A 15576-nucleotide genomic window follows, 5' to 3' on the forward strand; every position below is an offset into this window, starting at 1 on the left:
TGCAAATCTTGGTCTTGTACTCCATAGCTGACCGCAGCTCGTAGAGTAATTGAACCGTTCTGGCTACTCTGGCTTTGAACTCCGAGGTCTACTTCTCCCAGAGAAGCTGTGACGGTCTGACGCCAACAATGGTCACACACACTGGTCCCCCCTAGATCTGACGGCAAATTTGGTCGTGGTAGAGCCAGACGCTTCGGTGGAGTGCTCCCAGCTGGCGACTTCGCTCTCGGCTTCAGATCGGATCTGGGATCGCACGAGGGTTGTAGCAAGGCAGAACACGCAATGCGGTAGCCGGTTCGGGAAGCTCGAAAAAGTCGGTATAGGAACCATATTGCACATCGCGATGCAGCGTCTTCCCACAATACTATGCAGCAGCCACTTGTATAAGCCCCTCGAGATACCCTCTGCACGAATGCCATGTCAAGCGTGATACTCTGCTCGAGGCTGATTGAGGGCGCAGTCTGGGATCCAAGTCGCATGTTCATTCGGTCTTGTTTCGAGACGATCCCCGCAGGCTTGCCAGAACTCAGCTGAAATCTAGCCCCATCTGACTGGTGGCGTCGTGGCTAATTCATGCAGCATCGTCCTAGGTACAAGTGCGTTTCTCTATGCTGCGGCTTTATCGTCGATAAGGGTTCTCATAGGCCGGCCCAGATGACGCCGAGCCTGTGCATGCCTAGGCAATCACTGGCAAATGCAACATTGCCTCGACAATCCTAGGGCATGGGCTCAGATAGATTGGCCTGCCGAGCAACGAATTGGTAGCGAGGCAATGCACCATCTCTATATGCCACCATGCAGAGCTTCGGAGGGAGCATTAGCAGAGGCAACAAGACACAGCCCCAGGCTGGAAGCACGGTTTGGTATTTTGTTGCCAGAGCAAATACTACGCTCAACGGCAGGGCCAATAAGGCTCAAGAGTCGCATATCTGTCGGTATCTGAGATGGCGTCGTTGCGCGTGGCCTGCGAGAGGCTGTGACAGAGCAAACATACAGTATGCCATTGATACGGCTTGAAGCAATGCCAATGCCTGAAAATCATCAGTCGCCGGTGGTTGTAAGGTCGAAGTTTTGCCAGCCCTGAATTTTGCAGCGTAACTCTTTTTTTCCCTCCATGTTCGACTCGGCAGGTTGTGGGTACCGCCTGCCTTGGTTAGACAACTGTTCCAACACAGCAGGCACGGAGCACCACTTCTAGACTCCGTCAGAACTCGGATGCACCTGCACTTTGAAGTTCAATGCGCAAAGCTCCTTCCTTGGCTCGGCTAATCCCTCTTCTCCTCATCTGAAGGTAGGTAGGTACTTTGGACCGCAACTTCCACTAGCAGGAATGTAAGGTACTCGTACTCGTACTGTACCTTGGAATACCTCGCACCTCCATGCTGTTCTCGATTCTGCTCCCTCACATGCCTCGACGATTTTTTCTTTCTTCGGCTCCTCCATTCTCCATTCAGCTTGCCTGGACCGAGTCTCAGGCCACGACTTGAGCTAGACGGAGCTTAGCATAGGGCCAACGGTTTGCCATCGAGCAGCTGGGCTTGCACAATTGGCTGACATCGGATGGACTATGCCGTGCTTCGGGATCTTCAACTTCAGTGATATAGCGAAGAGGCGTCAACAAGTCCACGGAACGAAGGACCTCGGTATCTAAAAAGCCCTTCAACCTCGACTTCCAACAGCTATTAGAACGTGTGCTAACAGGTGGTGCATTCAGATGCACTATGGCGTCTGTCGTTGACTAGACGTCATTCAAACTACTTGTACTAGCCCAGCTTGCTCAACCGACCTGGCCCGCTAACAGCCATGCTGCTCACATTTGCGGTCAATAGGAAGCATGAGTGGTCCAGTGCTGGGCAACATCGCCGAAACCCGAGAATGCTTGTACAGTAAGATCGCAGTGGTTGGATGCTCATGAGTGCGAGTACGGAGTGTACGACGCAACGCTGGACGTGTTGACGTGACAAGGAACAGGCTTCAACCTCTCGGACTCAGCTTGAGAACCAGGATCTGGCCTTCCTGAAGCCCCACGCGCCTCGACGCTACGAAATCGGAACGCCTGAATGCGTCCAATGGCCGCCGTCTTCGCCGTGGCGATTTCGCGTTCATGTTCTTCTCTGCAATCAGTGGCCTCATCCTTGCGTGTGGCAGTTCTTACCCATATGGATGCTTCACGTTGAGAAAATCGTGATGCCGGGACGAAGCAGTCGTGAGCTCGTGGCAGTTTGTCATCCTTCTCTTTCTCTTCACTCCGTCTTGTCCACAACCCAGAGCTAGAACCATCACAGCCTGGCATAGTGGATATCGGACCAAACGTACTACTACTAGTACATTCATACGAAAACCTTGGGGCATCGCTAACCTTGGGCGTGTTGATGAGCCAACTCGGGTGGGGACAGCTACGGGATTCAACTGGCGTGTTGGGACGCCAATCTTACATCGCAACAGCAGATACGGTGTGACGTTGGCCATGCTGCGTTCACTCTACCGCCTGAATCCTCTGGCATTTTTCACGCCGATGCAATCGACTGCAGCCAAAGCCCAAGGTGTCATCTCTCGCTGGTTCAGCTTACCAAGGAATTGTGCGTCGAACAAGTGACGAGTAATCAGCACCATGTCCAACATGCTCGTCTGCCTTTCCGATGCAGGGCCGCCTGTTGGCCAAGACTCGCAGGACGGTGCGCCCCACGCAACTAGAGCCCTGATCCGAGATTCCAATCCAATAGGACCCCTGGCGTACCACGTCTCTGCATGCGATTCCCCAGTCAGTGCATCCGTTGAGGGGCAGACGCGACGCAGTAGCACATGGCCACGCCCCGAATCAACCATCAGCTCATTGGCAGGCGTGTAGAGAAAAAGGCAAGGAAGGCCCGACATGCCACCAAGTGCGGGATACATGTACATACGTGCATATCGCTGCCAGAGCCAGCAGGTACGACGACTTGTGCGCGCCAGCGAGGCACCCGCAACAAGCCGGCTCCATTCGGACACCGTGACCTCAGCCCGACGTACATTTGGAGGGGCGTTGCTGCGAACCACAGCAGGATCTCCCTCATTGGAACAGCGAGGACGGTATGAGGGGAGGGAGCGACTGGTTTTGACCGACACTTGGAGTACACGCGACATACTGAACCTACGTCCCCCGGAGAAGGCTTTCCAAGCTTGCCTAGACAGATGGACGGGAAGTCTTACTGGAGACGACGTACGGTGTGGTACGGGGCAGACAGGACCGACGGGACGCCGGCCACCGCCGGACTTGAGCGTGGCTGACGGCAGGCGGCGCTCCGGCTTTGGTCGGAGTTGCAAGCGCACGGCCATTCCGGACGCCGGAGACATTCACATGTTTGCTGCGACTCTGTATCAATTGTCCGGGCTTCGCGCTCGTTCTTGCATTGTCACCTTGCCAGCCATTCATCTGTCGTGTCGTGTCTCAGCGGCTATGATCCTCTGTACCTCAGGTACCAAGTACGCATGGCCAAGATATTTGCCGGCTTGTCGAGAGCGGCATGCTACGGTATTCCGGGCCTAATCGTCCCCTACCCAGGCATGTGCCACCTCACACTCGTGCTCCGTACACGCATGAGCCAGGCAGATGGGTGCTGCATGGGAGAGGCGCGCCCACTGCGTACTAGTAGCACGCACCGCTAACTGCTCGGGACCGCCGCCATCTTGCCACCAAATTGGCGGCTGCTACGTGAGACCATCGCCTGCGGAGAAGCCATCGCTGATAGTGGGCGGGAAGCCTACCTATATTACGGCGGCATCGTGCCTCATCAGCAGCAAAGTCAGTAGCCGAAAGACAAGTCAGTCGACACGGTTTAGGCATACGCCGAGTCCACATTGCGACCAGCTGCTTGTCCTCGCATAACGGTCAAGCCCGCTCAGCACATGCTTCCCCTTCTCATCCTGATTTTCAGCGACTCTCTCATCTTGGTACAAGTACATGTAAGCTGCTGGCGGTGAAAGCTGCATGTTGCTACTACCTTAGGCGACAGGGTACAAGTTATCACGACAGACTGGCATTTTGAAGCAAACTCTATTGGATCACTTTTTTTTTTCCTGTTCCACCGCGGAAACCGCTCTAGGGAGTGGAAATCGTATCCTCCAATTGGTGAACTGTTTTCTTTCAATGCTTTCCTCCACTGGGTACGCCCCATTATGGATGCTTCGGGAAGTTTTTTTCTTCTCCGCTCTTCGCAAACCATGAAAGTCACTATTGCTTCGCCAGCGGTGCTTATTCGAAGCGCCGTGATCTTGATCTGCGTCAAGATATTGCGAAGGTTTCTGCATATGAATAACAGGAATCTTCTACTACTAGCTAACTACCTGTTAGGCTGACGGGCTCGCGGTCTGGCGATAGTGGACGATTTCGCGATTATCCGAGGGCTGTTGAACCCAACGCCACGGTATCCTCTGCTTGCATATTCAGCCGCTATGGATTCTGTAGTGTGCATCTGTTGGTGCACGCCCCGACAGTCTACTCGGACCCTACCTGTACGAATATGAATTCACTCCAGAAGCGCGGCTATGGAGACGCGTCTACGACGTGCCTCTTTTATCCTTCTTTTTCTTACTACTAGTACTGTATTTTGACGTGCTCCGTACATGACGCCTCGTTGGGGTCCGAGCTAATGGGCGAACCACGGGGTACGTCGTGCCCGAACTGACTACCTCCTCCTACATGCCGGCACTAATATCGCAGATGCCTCAGGTACTTCTCATATGGAGAACAACTGCTATCGGCGGTAGTGGTGGGAATCAGAGGGACTTGTCATTGAGGAGAGATGCTCGACATCCCCCTCTAAGCCACCGAGTATCCGCGCACGCATCGAGTTCCCGGAGCACGGGAAGCTTTCGGCAAGACACTGCTAGTCGATACCTCAGTCTTAGCTGCCCCAGAGGCTAACGGCCCTGACACCACGGCGGAATCAGGCTGGTGAAGTCTAGTCCAGCCGGTGCTGGGGCACCCCTTCGGTGGGATGGAGGCTCCTGCTCTAGTTGATTGATGTGCGAGCAAGAGACAAAAACCAATTGGCGTATGGGCTCTGCAACTTCTTTTTGATACACATGCCATCGACGAGCTTCAGCAGAGAAGCGCACGATCAAAAGCGAAAATTGTAGCTGCGAAAAGCCTTCCCCACCGCATCATAAGCCGACGCCCCAGAGCTCCGAAGGAAGAGAAGAGAAGCGGAGAAGTGTCTTTTCCTCTTTGGGACAGCTCTTCAGCCTCGTTTCGCCTTTCCGTTTGACCATGCCGCGTGAGGAAGGCTTCTAGAAGTCAGAACCCGCTTTGAAGAAGCATTCAAGCCGAATCGTAACGGCCAATGCTGTCCCAATCCGATTTATGACGTTTTAGTGCGCAGGCTTGTGCTATGAATAGCACCAATTTCGAGCATTAGTGCTTGCATTGGCTTGAGCACATGTGATTCAACCTCGTCGCTGCAGAGAACGACAACCCAAGAAAAACAAGAGGAAGAGAAGAGAACGAAAGAAGAGCTCCGCCAAGAACGGCTTCGATTGGTAAAAACTTTTCCTCACTTGTATGGATGTTCGGAATGCTCGCCCGAGTAGATGTCAGTATGGCGCCATCCCGTCACCCAACGTTCAACCAAAAGCCGAAGAAAGGAAAAAAGAAAAAAAAAAAATCTGCGTTCTCCAAGCAACCAAGTGCCGCGATATCCACAACTTTGCTTCAACGTTTTCTTTACGTCTTCTTTTTCGACTCCTCTTTTCCCTTTTTGCAATCGTTGCTGCAGGCATGAATAGCGCGAACGTTTTGGCTCTTTATTAGACGCAGAGGAGGAGGAGTCCGGTCTGCTACCTCGCGGTTCCCTGTGCTGCACGGACCATTTTGATAGAGGCGCACGCCCTCGAACTGGGGCCTCGTTGAATGTGTTCGCTTCGTCCACTTTCAATGCTAGAACGAAAAGAATTGCTAGTGACTCCTCATTGTCGATTGCAAGGGCATGCCAATGCCGAGCCAAAGAAGAAGAAAGAAAATTGAAGACGGAGATGAAGTTTTTTTTTTTTTTTTTTTTTTTTTTTTTTTTTTTCCGATTCACCCCTCACTTGGAAGAGTTTCATTTTCCACTTTTGATTGACGCCTAGAGACGATGTGTCTCCCTACATACAAAGTGAGGTGTCAATTAATACGGAGGCGTCTACAGAAGGCTGGGCGCATCTGTAAGTTGTAACGGCGTGCGTAAAGTGGCTTCGTTTTGCTCCCTTGTTTGTACGGTAGGTAATGTGCTCCGATAGCTTTGCTTGTACTAGCACGTACGGATACTGTACTTGGAAGTTTCATGCCATGGCGCTGTCAGTTTTTGATGGGTTCGGATCTTTTCGCTAGAAGGAGTGATATTCACATGAAAAATTGGAAAAGGCGATCAAGGCTTCTCCATGGGCAATACTTTGTACAGACACGTTGCACCATATTGCGAGATGTTCACACGAACGATGTATGTCGCGAAACCCGACAGCTACCCCCAACAGAGAAAAAAAAGAAAGAAAGTAAGAAAGAAAATGAGTCAAAGTTCCGGAGAACCGAGTTTTCTCTTCTCCCTGCAGTGCTTGTGAACGTGAATCCCGTATCTTTGTTCAATGCATGTATGCGAAGGGGTTTCCTCTTGATATTAGACGTGATTTCGGCTGAAACGCACAAGGTCTCGCGGAAACGCAAGGCTATCCCTCCCGAGAGGCGCTCGGCACAGCCTCGTTTGCTTGTTTGCTTTTTTTTTTTTTTTTTCTTCGTTTCCCTTGTGTCGGGGAGGCGGGATCGACGGGTCCCAGGGAGAGTGACGGACGGTTGCAGAAATTACCTATACAGAGAAGGGATATGGTTGCGACAGAATCGCACATACGGAGGATAATCTGCAGACGGTAGGGGCATCGGGGCATGGAGTGGTGAAGGCTTCGGTTGGTTGATACTACGTACTGTACTACTACGAGTATCAAGAACCACTGAACGGGATTCTCCACTCTGAACGCCGGGAGTGTCGATTGATGCTGTCACTGTGATTGCTTTGGTCCAGCAGCTGGCCCTTGTCGACGAGCTTCGTGAATAACCCTTCTATCGCCAGAGAAGATTGATTGCAAGAAATATTTGGGCATAGTAATTTTATGCCCAAAGGGAAAGAATCAACCACGAGTCGTGCTTCATACAGAGCGTCAACGCATGATAGATGCAAGCCCGCCGTAATCGCCACCTGAACTAGCGACAGGAGAACAAAGACGACCGAATTTCGCGTCTCATCATCACCCTTTGAGTGGCACTGCTGAGACGGTGACCAGATTCTACTATCAAGTTCAAACAGAAGGGTTTCCATTTATCCTACTCGTCAGTGGCGCAGGCTGCAGAAGATTAGCCCTCGGCCTGTTGCATGGCGGTGTCGTAAAGTGCGACATGTTCAATATCGCCTAAAGCGCCGCCGTTGCTACGCGGGCGTAGGGAGGGAGAAACCAGGCCAGCGCTAAGAATAGGTTCGGAATCTTTGAGATCTGGGCCATGTGTAAATGAGGAGGGGAAAGTGCTAGTAGCTTTTGGATGAAACTTGTCGAAACAGGTTGTCTGCTGGCTTTTGGGGACGAAATCCTCCGAGGGGGTGAAGGAGACCGCAAATCAAGGCTTCTCCTTTAAAAAGACCAATGGCTGGTGGAGGAACACCAGCCAAAATGCTAATGCTGATGCTATTGAATGGCGTTTCTCGCTCTAGTACTGTAAAATGCGTAAGGATCAGCCTTGGGGCCGGGTTCATGGTTCCTTGGAGTTGTAGCGCTGGTTCCGACTAGAAGGCGGTTTGCCCTGATGCGGACGCATGGGCATTATCATATCGCATGTTGTTCCGACAGTGTTTTATGCCGTATTACTGTGTACGAAGTACGAAGGAAGGATTATGGATCGTCGGTCTCGGGCAATCAATCTCGGACTAACAATTGGGCTCCCCCGCGAGAAGCACCGGGGCATGCTTCAGACCGCAAAAAAAGTCGAAGCTGGCACCCGACGACGATCGCCTGAGAAAACGAGCTGGCTGGCGCAAGTTCGAGGTCCTCCAATATTCTGGAATTGATTCGCGCGCGTCAGATACCGCAATCTCCTGAACGATCTCCTGCATCCAATAGGGGGATCTGTATGTATGTATGGAGGACACACAACCCATCTGCCAATGCAATGACATCCCACTCCCGAGTGGCGAGCAAGATGTGCTGCCTGTATGTACATACTGTCGGGTCCTTTAGCACTGCGCGTCAGCCCTGCCTGAGATGGCCGTGATTGGAGACGAGAACGCATCCGCCCAAGCCCCCAAGCAGCAGCCGGGAGATTGCGATTACCGCAACCCGCAAAGGGGGGGGATGGCATCATTCATAACGTCAGCTTGGCACGGCTTCCCCCGCGTTGGTTCGTCGTCGTTCCTGAGGTGTTGGACTGCTTGTTGCTGCTGGTTCTGGACAATGGCTCTTGGTGAGGGGTAAGACGAGAAGAGGGAAGCGGGAGAGGCGAGGCAAAGTCTGGTCCAATCCATCGATGCATCGAGTTCTTTTCGCGACTTTGAGTAGGAGCTATAGATTAGAGCACGGAGTAGGAGTATGTAGGAGCCGGAGCAGGAAGTGGAATAGGAGGAGGTGCCAGGTAGCATTGCAAGCTCAGCCTGAATGGAAAATGGACCGCTGCCCGCATGTATACGTACGTACACACACAAGAACTTCAAGCTTGAGCCTCCAGGGATGCAAAAGCCAAGGAAACCTGAACCTCGCCCTCTCCACCTCGCCAGCCCTACAAAAGTTCAAGCTCAGCGTGCGAATCTCCCTCCCCATCCAAGCATCGTCATCACGAGGGCAGCACTTCCGTCTGCTACATATCCGTCTGGATGAGCCTTGTATCTATAGTGCTGATTCCAATGGCGTGGGGTGCGTCTTGATAACTCGGGGTTTCATCCAACAACTTAAAGTGAAGTGCGCGTCCGGGGGGGGCGCGTTTAATTGGGCGCCGGGCCCGGCATGATGGCGCGCGCGTTGAGAGGCATTGGATTTTAATCAAATCTCACACGCACGCAAACAAAGGAAAAACGCGCCCTGTATGAATTCTTCGCCTTGCAAGATGGGGTTTCTTCGGGGGCCATCGCGGTTCTGGTCGTCGTCTTGACACCGAGGTAGACAATGGCGCGGCAGGCTAAATATGCCCGATGCCAGCTTGAAATGGTCGATCGCTGGACGCTGGTGGTGTCGGTCCTGGTTTCCCTTCCTGGGAAGCACCTCGTGAAGGGGCTCGTCTCACTTGCGTGGCATCCGCGCGGGTTGTGCGCATCGGAGTGTAAGCGAATCTGTAGAATGCCGTTCCATCATGACATGTGCGAAGCAGCACCAAGGTTAGTAGGTACTCGTCTGCATCCGATTTCGACAGCTACCTGAGACGAATCAATAGGCGAAAAGTGTTCTGTATGGTCCTCCCAGATTGGGCATCTCTTGTGCATCGCCGGATGTACGTCCATGCAGCTGGGCGCAACGGATCTCATCGTAGCCGGCGCACATCGTCAATCTTGCTTTCATTCCCTCCAGTGAGGAACCGTTTCGGTCGGCTACACTGCATCGAGTCTTTGCCTCTGCCTCTCCTGCAGGGATGTGCAATACGAGTACAAGTACAAAGTCCAGTACGATGCTTGGAATGACAGGCAGACGAGGCTGTTGGACTCGAAAAAAAAATCATTTCCGCGGCTGAACAGACTTTTGAGATCGAGGGATGCCTCTTTTACATTGCTTGTAGTCACAGTAACCTGAGTTGCCTCGTTTGCTTTCGAGGCGACCCTTTTTTGTGTCAGATGCTTGCCATGGCACTGGACCGTAATCTATCACCTCCTACCCAAGGTCTCAGACCATTCAAGCTTCGTCAGAAAAGGCCGGTCGGGATCAAAGGACCCAGCAAGCAAGCATGGGTATCCCGTCTCTCCAAGTTTGGGAGCTCAGACGAGGCGCCCTGTCCCACAGCTCCCGAGAAGTTCTCTAGCAGCTCACTTACTGTGCTTCTCTCTCTGTGCTTGCACCTTTATGGGAGTAGCAGTCGTATGTAAGCCGATGGTACGTGGAAGTCGTGAACCCAATATTGACTGATCTGGTGATAGATATCCCAATTCGGCCTGATTGGCAACTCTTGTCCTCCGTTGACACATGCGAATAAGCTGAGGGGCGTTTCCATGGGCAGGATCTAGGAGTCCTGCTAGTACTGCTATCATCACTCCTGCTTTCTCCGTACTGTACTTGGCCCAAGTAAGGCTCCCCGTTCATGCACGGTGTTTGCGTCCGCGGGGAAATCAAGGCCAGCCCGGCTTCATTCTTGGGGCTCTGGCATGCTGCTCGTTGGCTGGTGCGGGGTGGTATCTAGCAGTGATCAAACTCCAAGACCTAGTGGTCTCGATCGGGGCCAAGCCGTCTCTGGTCGAGTCCAACATGGGACGACTTCTCGAGGGTTATCATTGCACCAACGAGTCAAGAACGGACGCCTTCGGACTTCGGAGCTTCCTCCATGAAGCCGCAGATACAGGTACCAGTACCTTACATGTCGGCGGGCGTTGAGCTCCCATAGTCCCAAGCAAGCGCGCACACACACACAGAGCAAACAAGCGTCAGGAACCTGGGCTATCTTGGCTTGACAAACATGCTCTGTAGCAAAACTCTATCGCCGGTGGCTTGGAACCTGAGTTACTTGTCATCGGCCGCTTCAACTACCAACGATGTATTTAGACGAAAATCTTGTATGTGTCATGTGTCTCTAACCAGTGGCGTCGTTGTTGGCACCTCTAGATAAGGGACATGAGAAGCAATCAATACTGTGATGTTATACTCGGGCATGACTGGAAGCAGCTGAGAGAGGCGATTGTCGCTCGGCTATGGTGCATCTCGTGGGCGTTTGGCGGAGAGACCCCAAGATGTTGATTAACGGCCTTGTTCAGCATCAGTTTTACATATATATATATCTACCTAATCATCAAATTATGTGGGATCAGTCCACATGCAGTACAAGCTGATGAATCCCATAATATCTACCAAACAAGCAGGAGAGCTGTCCTCCCTTTTCAATAATTGTCTGACAAACCCAAGAACCAACCAAAGCCGCGGGATGCAAAGCGCCCAAGTCAAAATGCAACAGCACGGCCCCCAAGAGGCAGCCCTTTCCCACACACACACACACACACAGCAAGCCACAGCAGCCCAGCAGACCGGATTTGATTGGATTTGGTGTGAGGGGAGAGCGCGGACAAGACACACTTCATGCTCATGACATGCATCGAGACTGGATTTCCCGCCCAAAATAAGCTCGTGCAGAAGAGAGCGCGTCTGGACCGGGTGATTGGCTGGAGACACGAGCGGCGGTCCCTCCGTGACTCCGGCTTTGGGGGTGGCGGGCCCTCTTCTCTGTCGAGGCGTTCGTCTCAGCGCCGGGCTGCAGCCTACTGCTAAACTACAAGTAATGGTGGTGATGCATCGTCGTGGAGATTTCTGCTGTTTGAGGGCATTGGTTTGGAGGGCATGTCCGAGTTGGAGATGGGGTTGGCGCTATGGGTGAGAGATACGGGGTATAAGCCGGAATGTCGCGATGGTGGTTGACGCTATTCCCAGTAGCATCAAACTGAGAAATATGGGCAGGACGGGTCCTTGGAGACGTCGAAGGCGACCGCTGCCTGGAGTTTGTACATGTATCGCAGGTTGGGAATACTTTTGAGCTATCTGTAAGACGGCAGAGGAGCATGATCATCCTCAGACCTGCATGCAGAGTGCAGACCAAGTTGCTGCTTGCAAAAGCGCGGTCAAGAGACATTGAAGTAATATCCAAAGATGCACCAAACATGGAAAACTACGAGGACTGTGAGAGTAGCAGGGGTGGCCGCCGACCAGGCAGCATCTCCGCAATCTTCTCAAAATGGCATCCGCCGACTGCACGTTTGCTGCAGCTCGTTGCCTCTTCTGCGAATACACACATGCTTCATGCTCTCTGTAGCATCTTACCTTATCCGAGATGCGATGCGCCCCCGTGCCACGCAAGAGATCCAGGCACAATCGCCAAACATGCGCGACGGCGACGGACGGGATCCAGTGGTTCGGTGCAAAGCGCGCGCGCGCGCGTCTCGTTTCTTGGCTGTGTAGTGTTGACGCATCAGGTCTTTTTGCTGGTCGGCGCAGGACTTTAACAGGGCGTTTCTTTTCATTTCATCGTATGCGGTATGATTGGGGGGCGCCGTTGCATTGGACATTCCAGAATAAGCAATGTGTCGTTGGTCATGTTGTTTCTGAGCACGTCTTTGGTCGGTGTGCGAAGGATGGAGGTTTTTGCGTTTGCTGTGGTGTTGGGAGCTTGAGGTATGACACGTGCAGAGGTTGTTCTACTTATACTCGGCAGCTTGAACATGATATTGAATGATTCCAGGGTGAGGCTTTAGGTATAGCATCTTGGACTTGTGAGAGAGAGACTCCACTTCATCGTACCTTGGGTGCATCCTCCACCTCGATCCAGCAAAAGTCAAATTTCAGTCATAAATAGTCGTCAACAAGCTTTCCGATATCTCTCCAAAAGGTGCCTGGACTAAGAAGTAGATGGTGTCTACCGCTTGAGTCTGTCACACAGGAAGGATGGAGCAGCGGCTGGCACAAGCTCTGGCTTGTCACGCAACGCACACGCGAGATGCGAAAACGGGGTCTCCTGGCCCGGCGAACAGAGAGAGGCCCGATTCGAGACCCGAAAAAAACAAACAAATCGATGGCCTAGACACTTGTTGCAAATAACATCAACATAATGGCAGTCTCAGCATCAACGTCACCGACGAGGCCGCGTGCTTCAGCAATGATGATGCGATGAGCTGAAGTATTAATAGCCATTCGCAGCGAGGCCCATTCGGCGGCCGCTTCACCGTCTTGGAAAGGGGGAAAAAAAAAGAAGCTCAAAAAGCGAAAAAGTCATGACGATATCGTACATTGGCGTGGCTGCCGATTGTATCTGCTTTTGGGCGGTGCACAAGCCACAGTTGGAGCCAATATTCGCTGGAACATGTCTGGATAGGCTGATGGGCAGTCATTAATGTATGCATATGCACGAGGCACTACTACTCCGCATTAGAAGCGAACAGGGGGTCGACTGCTTATCCGAGAAGTACTTGTACATTTACAAAAGTACAGAGTGATGGCCAACTTCAAGTTGACCTGCTTCTCTTTTTAATGTTGAAGCTATCGTTGCGCTTTCAGGTGGTGGTGGTGGTGGTGGGTGGTGGTTTTTGTTGCATCTCGTTGATCTCGTCATACTCGGTGGGCAAAGGCCAGGCACAGATGGAGTCCTCGCATGTGCAAGTCACAAGACGGGATTCAAGATTTCGGAAACAAAAAAAAAAGAATGGAAAGCAAAGCGTTAGCAATCGCCCATCACCAACGCCAACCCGCTCCGTCGCCGAAATCCACGCCGAATCCCTGCCTTGCGTGGGCACTCTGAAAAATGCCACCGAGAGAGGGAGCCGTGGGAAGGGCAAAAAAAAAGGGGGGGCTGTTCCGGGCAAATCTCAGCGTGCGAATTGGAAATAGTAGGTGCAGCAACTTTTGTGCTCGAAATCGTAATACCACAGCCCTCGTCAGCAGCGACACCGCCTTTGTCGGGAAAGCCATCTCCACGCACGCACGTTTGATGGAAGGCAATCAAATCAAACCAAACGACTGCAGAAGAAATTGGAAAGCTGGCGCAGCGAAGGGGACGAATGATGAGTGAGTGAAGCTTGATGTAGGGAGCAGTGAGTATGTAGGTAGGAGGCCATCTGTCTCGTTTGGCGTTGTGTTGGAGTCGCCTTGCCTTGCCTCGGCGACGCCTTCTTTTTCCCCTTTGCCCTTCTCGAGGTGTATCACAGGATGATGCCTACCTGGGTAAGGATCGCATCGCCAAGTGTGCACACGGATATTCTACGTAGATGCCCCGGTTGTGTCGATACTGTACTATTTTGTGCGGACACCGGAGTTTGTTGTGAGTTTGTGCGCGTCTATTTCGTCTCCGCCTCGCAAACACGAGCTTGAACGCACACACGCACACGCACACGTCCCCGTACCGCAACCACGGTATTGCGGATACAACACGCATCGCAGCGCATCGCAGCGCATCGAGGGCTGGTCTAGCGACTTCGTTGAAGTTGTTATGTAAACAATTCCAGTACTGCACCAGAACAGATCCTGTGGGAGAAAAAGGCCAGCCTCCGTCGCTGGCAAACAAACGGCCACCCCCTCCCTTCACCAACCACTAAACTAAACACACGATATTGCCGTGCTGATACTTTCCGCCATGCACGGGGGGCCTGGCCGTCTCGAGATTTGATTGAGCGCCTCTTCGCCCTCTCCAGCCAGGCTCGCACACCCCCTTCCGGCCCTCTGTGGCCTTGCTCACTCCCCCCTGTAGCCCGTCCAGCCCACACGCTCGACTTCTGTCGCGGACGCGGTGCGCAGGGAAGAGGAAAGGCAGGAAAAGCCGCCAAAAGGTAAAAAGAGACTGCGCTGGGGGCCGCCGGCTGGGGCGCTTGGGACCGCTGAACCACTGAGGGCCGGCCTCAGCAACGGCGGAGGAGCCCCCGGCCAGGACCAGGCTCCATGGCTGTGGATGGATGGCTGGATGGCAGGATGCTCCCATGTCCGTCCCTCCCATCAATGTCCCTTGTTCCATGTTCCTTGTCCGGGTTCCATCTTTGCTGCTCCATGCTCTTTCCGACTCCCAGGCCTGCTCCCACAGGCTGCTCCACGCTGCGGGCTTGCTGTACCTTACGTACGACCATGCAGTACTCGGTACGGAGCTCAGGCGCAGCGGCAGACGGTCTAACCGCGCGACGTCAGGTACACGCTACCTTGCCCGGGCCAGGAGGGACACGCACCACTTCAAAGTACCGCGACCGACAGGGGGGCTGCAGTGCTAGCAGCGCGGTACCTGTCGCACGGGGCAGGTACCTGCACTGGCACTCAAGTTGTACTCGCCTACTGTACACAGTACCGCTCAGCTCGTACCCTCACCCGCTGCGCTGCACTCGCTCCAGTGCTGAAGAGAGCTGTGCTGAGCCGTGCCAGAGCCCCGAGAGAGCGCCCTGTCCAGTTAAAACTACCGCCCGGCCAGCCCTCGCTCTCTCCTTCCATCCTCCTACCTCTTATCCCACCTCTCTTCCTCTTCCTCTTCCTCCCCCCTCTCTCTCTCTCTCCCATCCACTCATTCCCTCATCCATTCCACCGCTTCCTCTGCCGGCCCTTAGACACGGTCGAAATAGGAGTTCTGGCCTTGGACCGAGGAGAATCGAAATCCCCCCCGACCGGCTACCGCTTGAAGAACCAGCGCTCCCCCTTCTTCTGCGGCCCTTTTATAAAGCGACCAAGGAGAAGCTGCGAGATTGGATAAAAGAGAGAGGAGAGGAATAAAAGTGAATCAGGACTGGTATTTTTCTGTTTTATTCACTGGTGTTCTTTTATTCTTTCTTGCCCTCCTCGTTGTCTTCTCTCTTTTTCCCTCTCTTCTTTCTTCGCCCGGCCCCCCTTCGAGTGCCAGAATTCCTTACCTTTAGCGACAAGGAATTTCCTCCAGCAATTTGG

The 15576-nt window shown here is 53.1% G+C and overlaps 2 protein-coding genes across 2 annotated transcripts; one reads left to right on the forward strand and one right to left on the reverse strand.

Annotated features, from left to right (window-relative positions):
• Positions 1 to 2481: 2481 nt before the first annotated feature.
• Positions 2482 to 4020, reverse strand: CCMA1212_005058 (uncharacterized protein; the record flags this gene model as incomplete). The annotated part of the gene is made up of 4 exons (XM_073702339.1): positions 2482 to 3188; positions 3214 to 3412; positions 3826 to 3963; positions 4015 to 4020. The coding sequence occupies 4 exons, from the start codon at positions 4018 to 4020 to the stop codon at positions 2482 to 2484; spliced, it is 1050 nt and encodes a 349-aa protein (XP_073559047.1).
• Positions 4021 to 14775: 10755 nt separating this feature from the next.
• Positions 14776 to 15385, forward strand: CCMA1212_005060 (uncharacterized protein; the record flags this gene model as incomplete). The annotated part of the gene is made up of 2 exons (XM_073702340.1): positions 14776 to 14922; positions 14987 to 15385. 2 exons carry the CDS (start codon positions 14776 to 14778, stop codon positions 15383 to 15385), a joined length of 546 nt encoding a protein of 181 aa, XP_073558735.1.
• Positions 15386 to 15576: the final 191 nt, after the last annotated feature.

The sequence above is a fragment of the Trichoderma ghanense genome (genome assembly GCF_004382785.1).
Source record: "Trichoderma ghanense strain CCMA-1212 chromosome Unknown scaffold_5, whole genome shotgun sequence".
Classification (NCBI taxonomy): domain Eukaryota; kingdom Fungi; phylum Ascomycota; class Sordariomycetes; order Hypocreales; family Hypocreaceae; genus Trichoderma; species Trichoderma ghanense.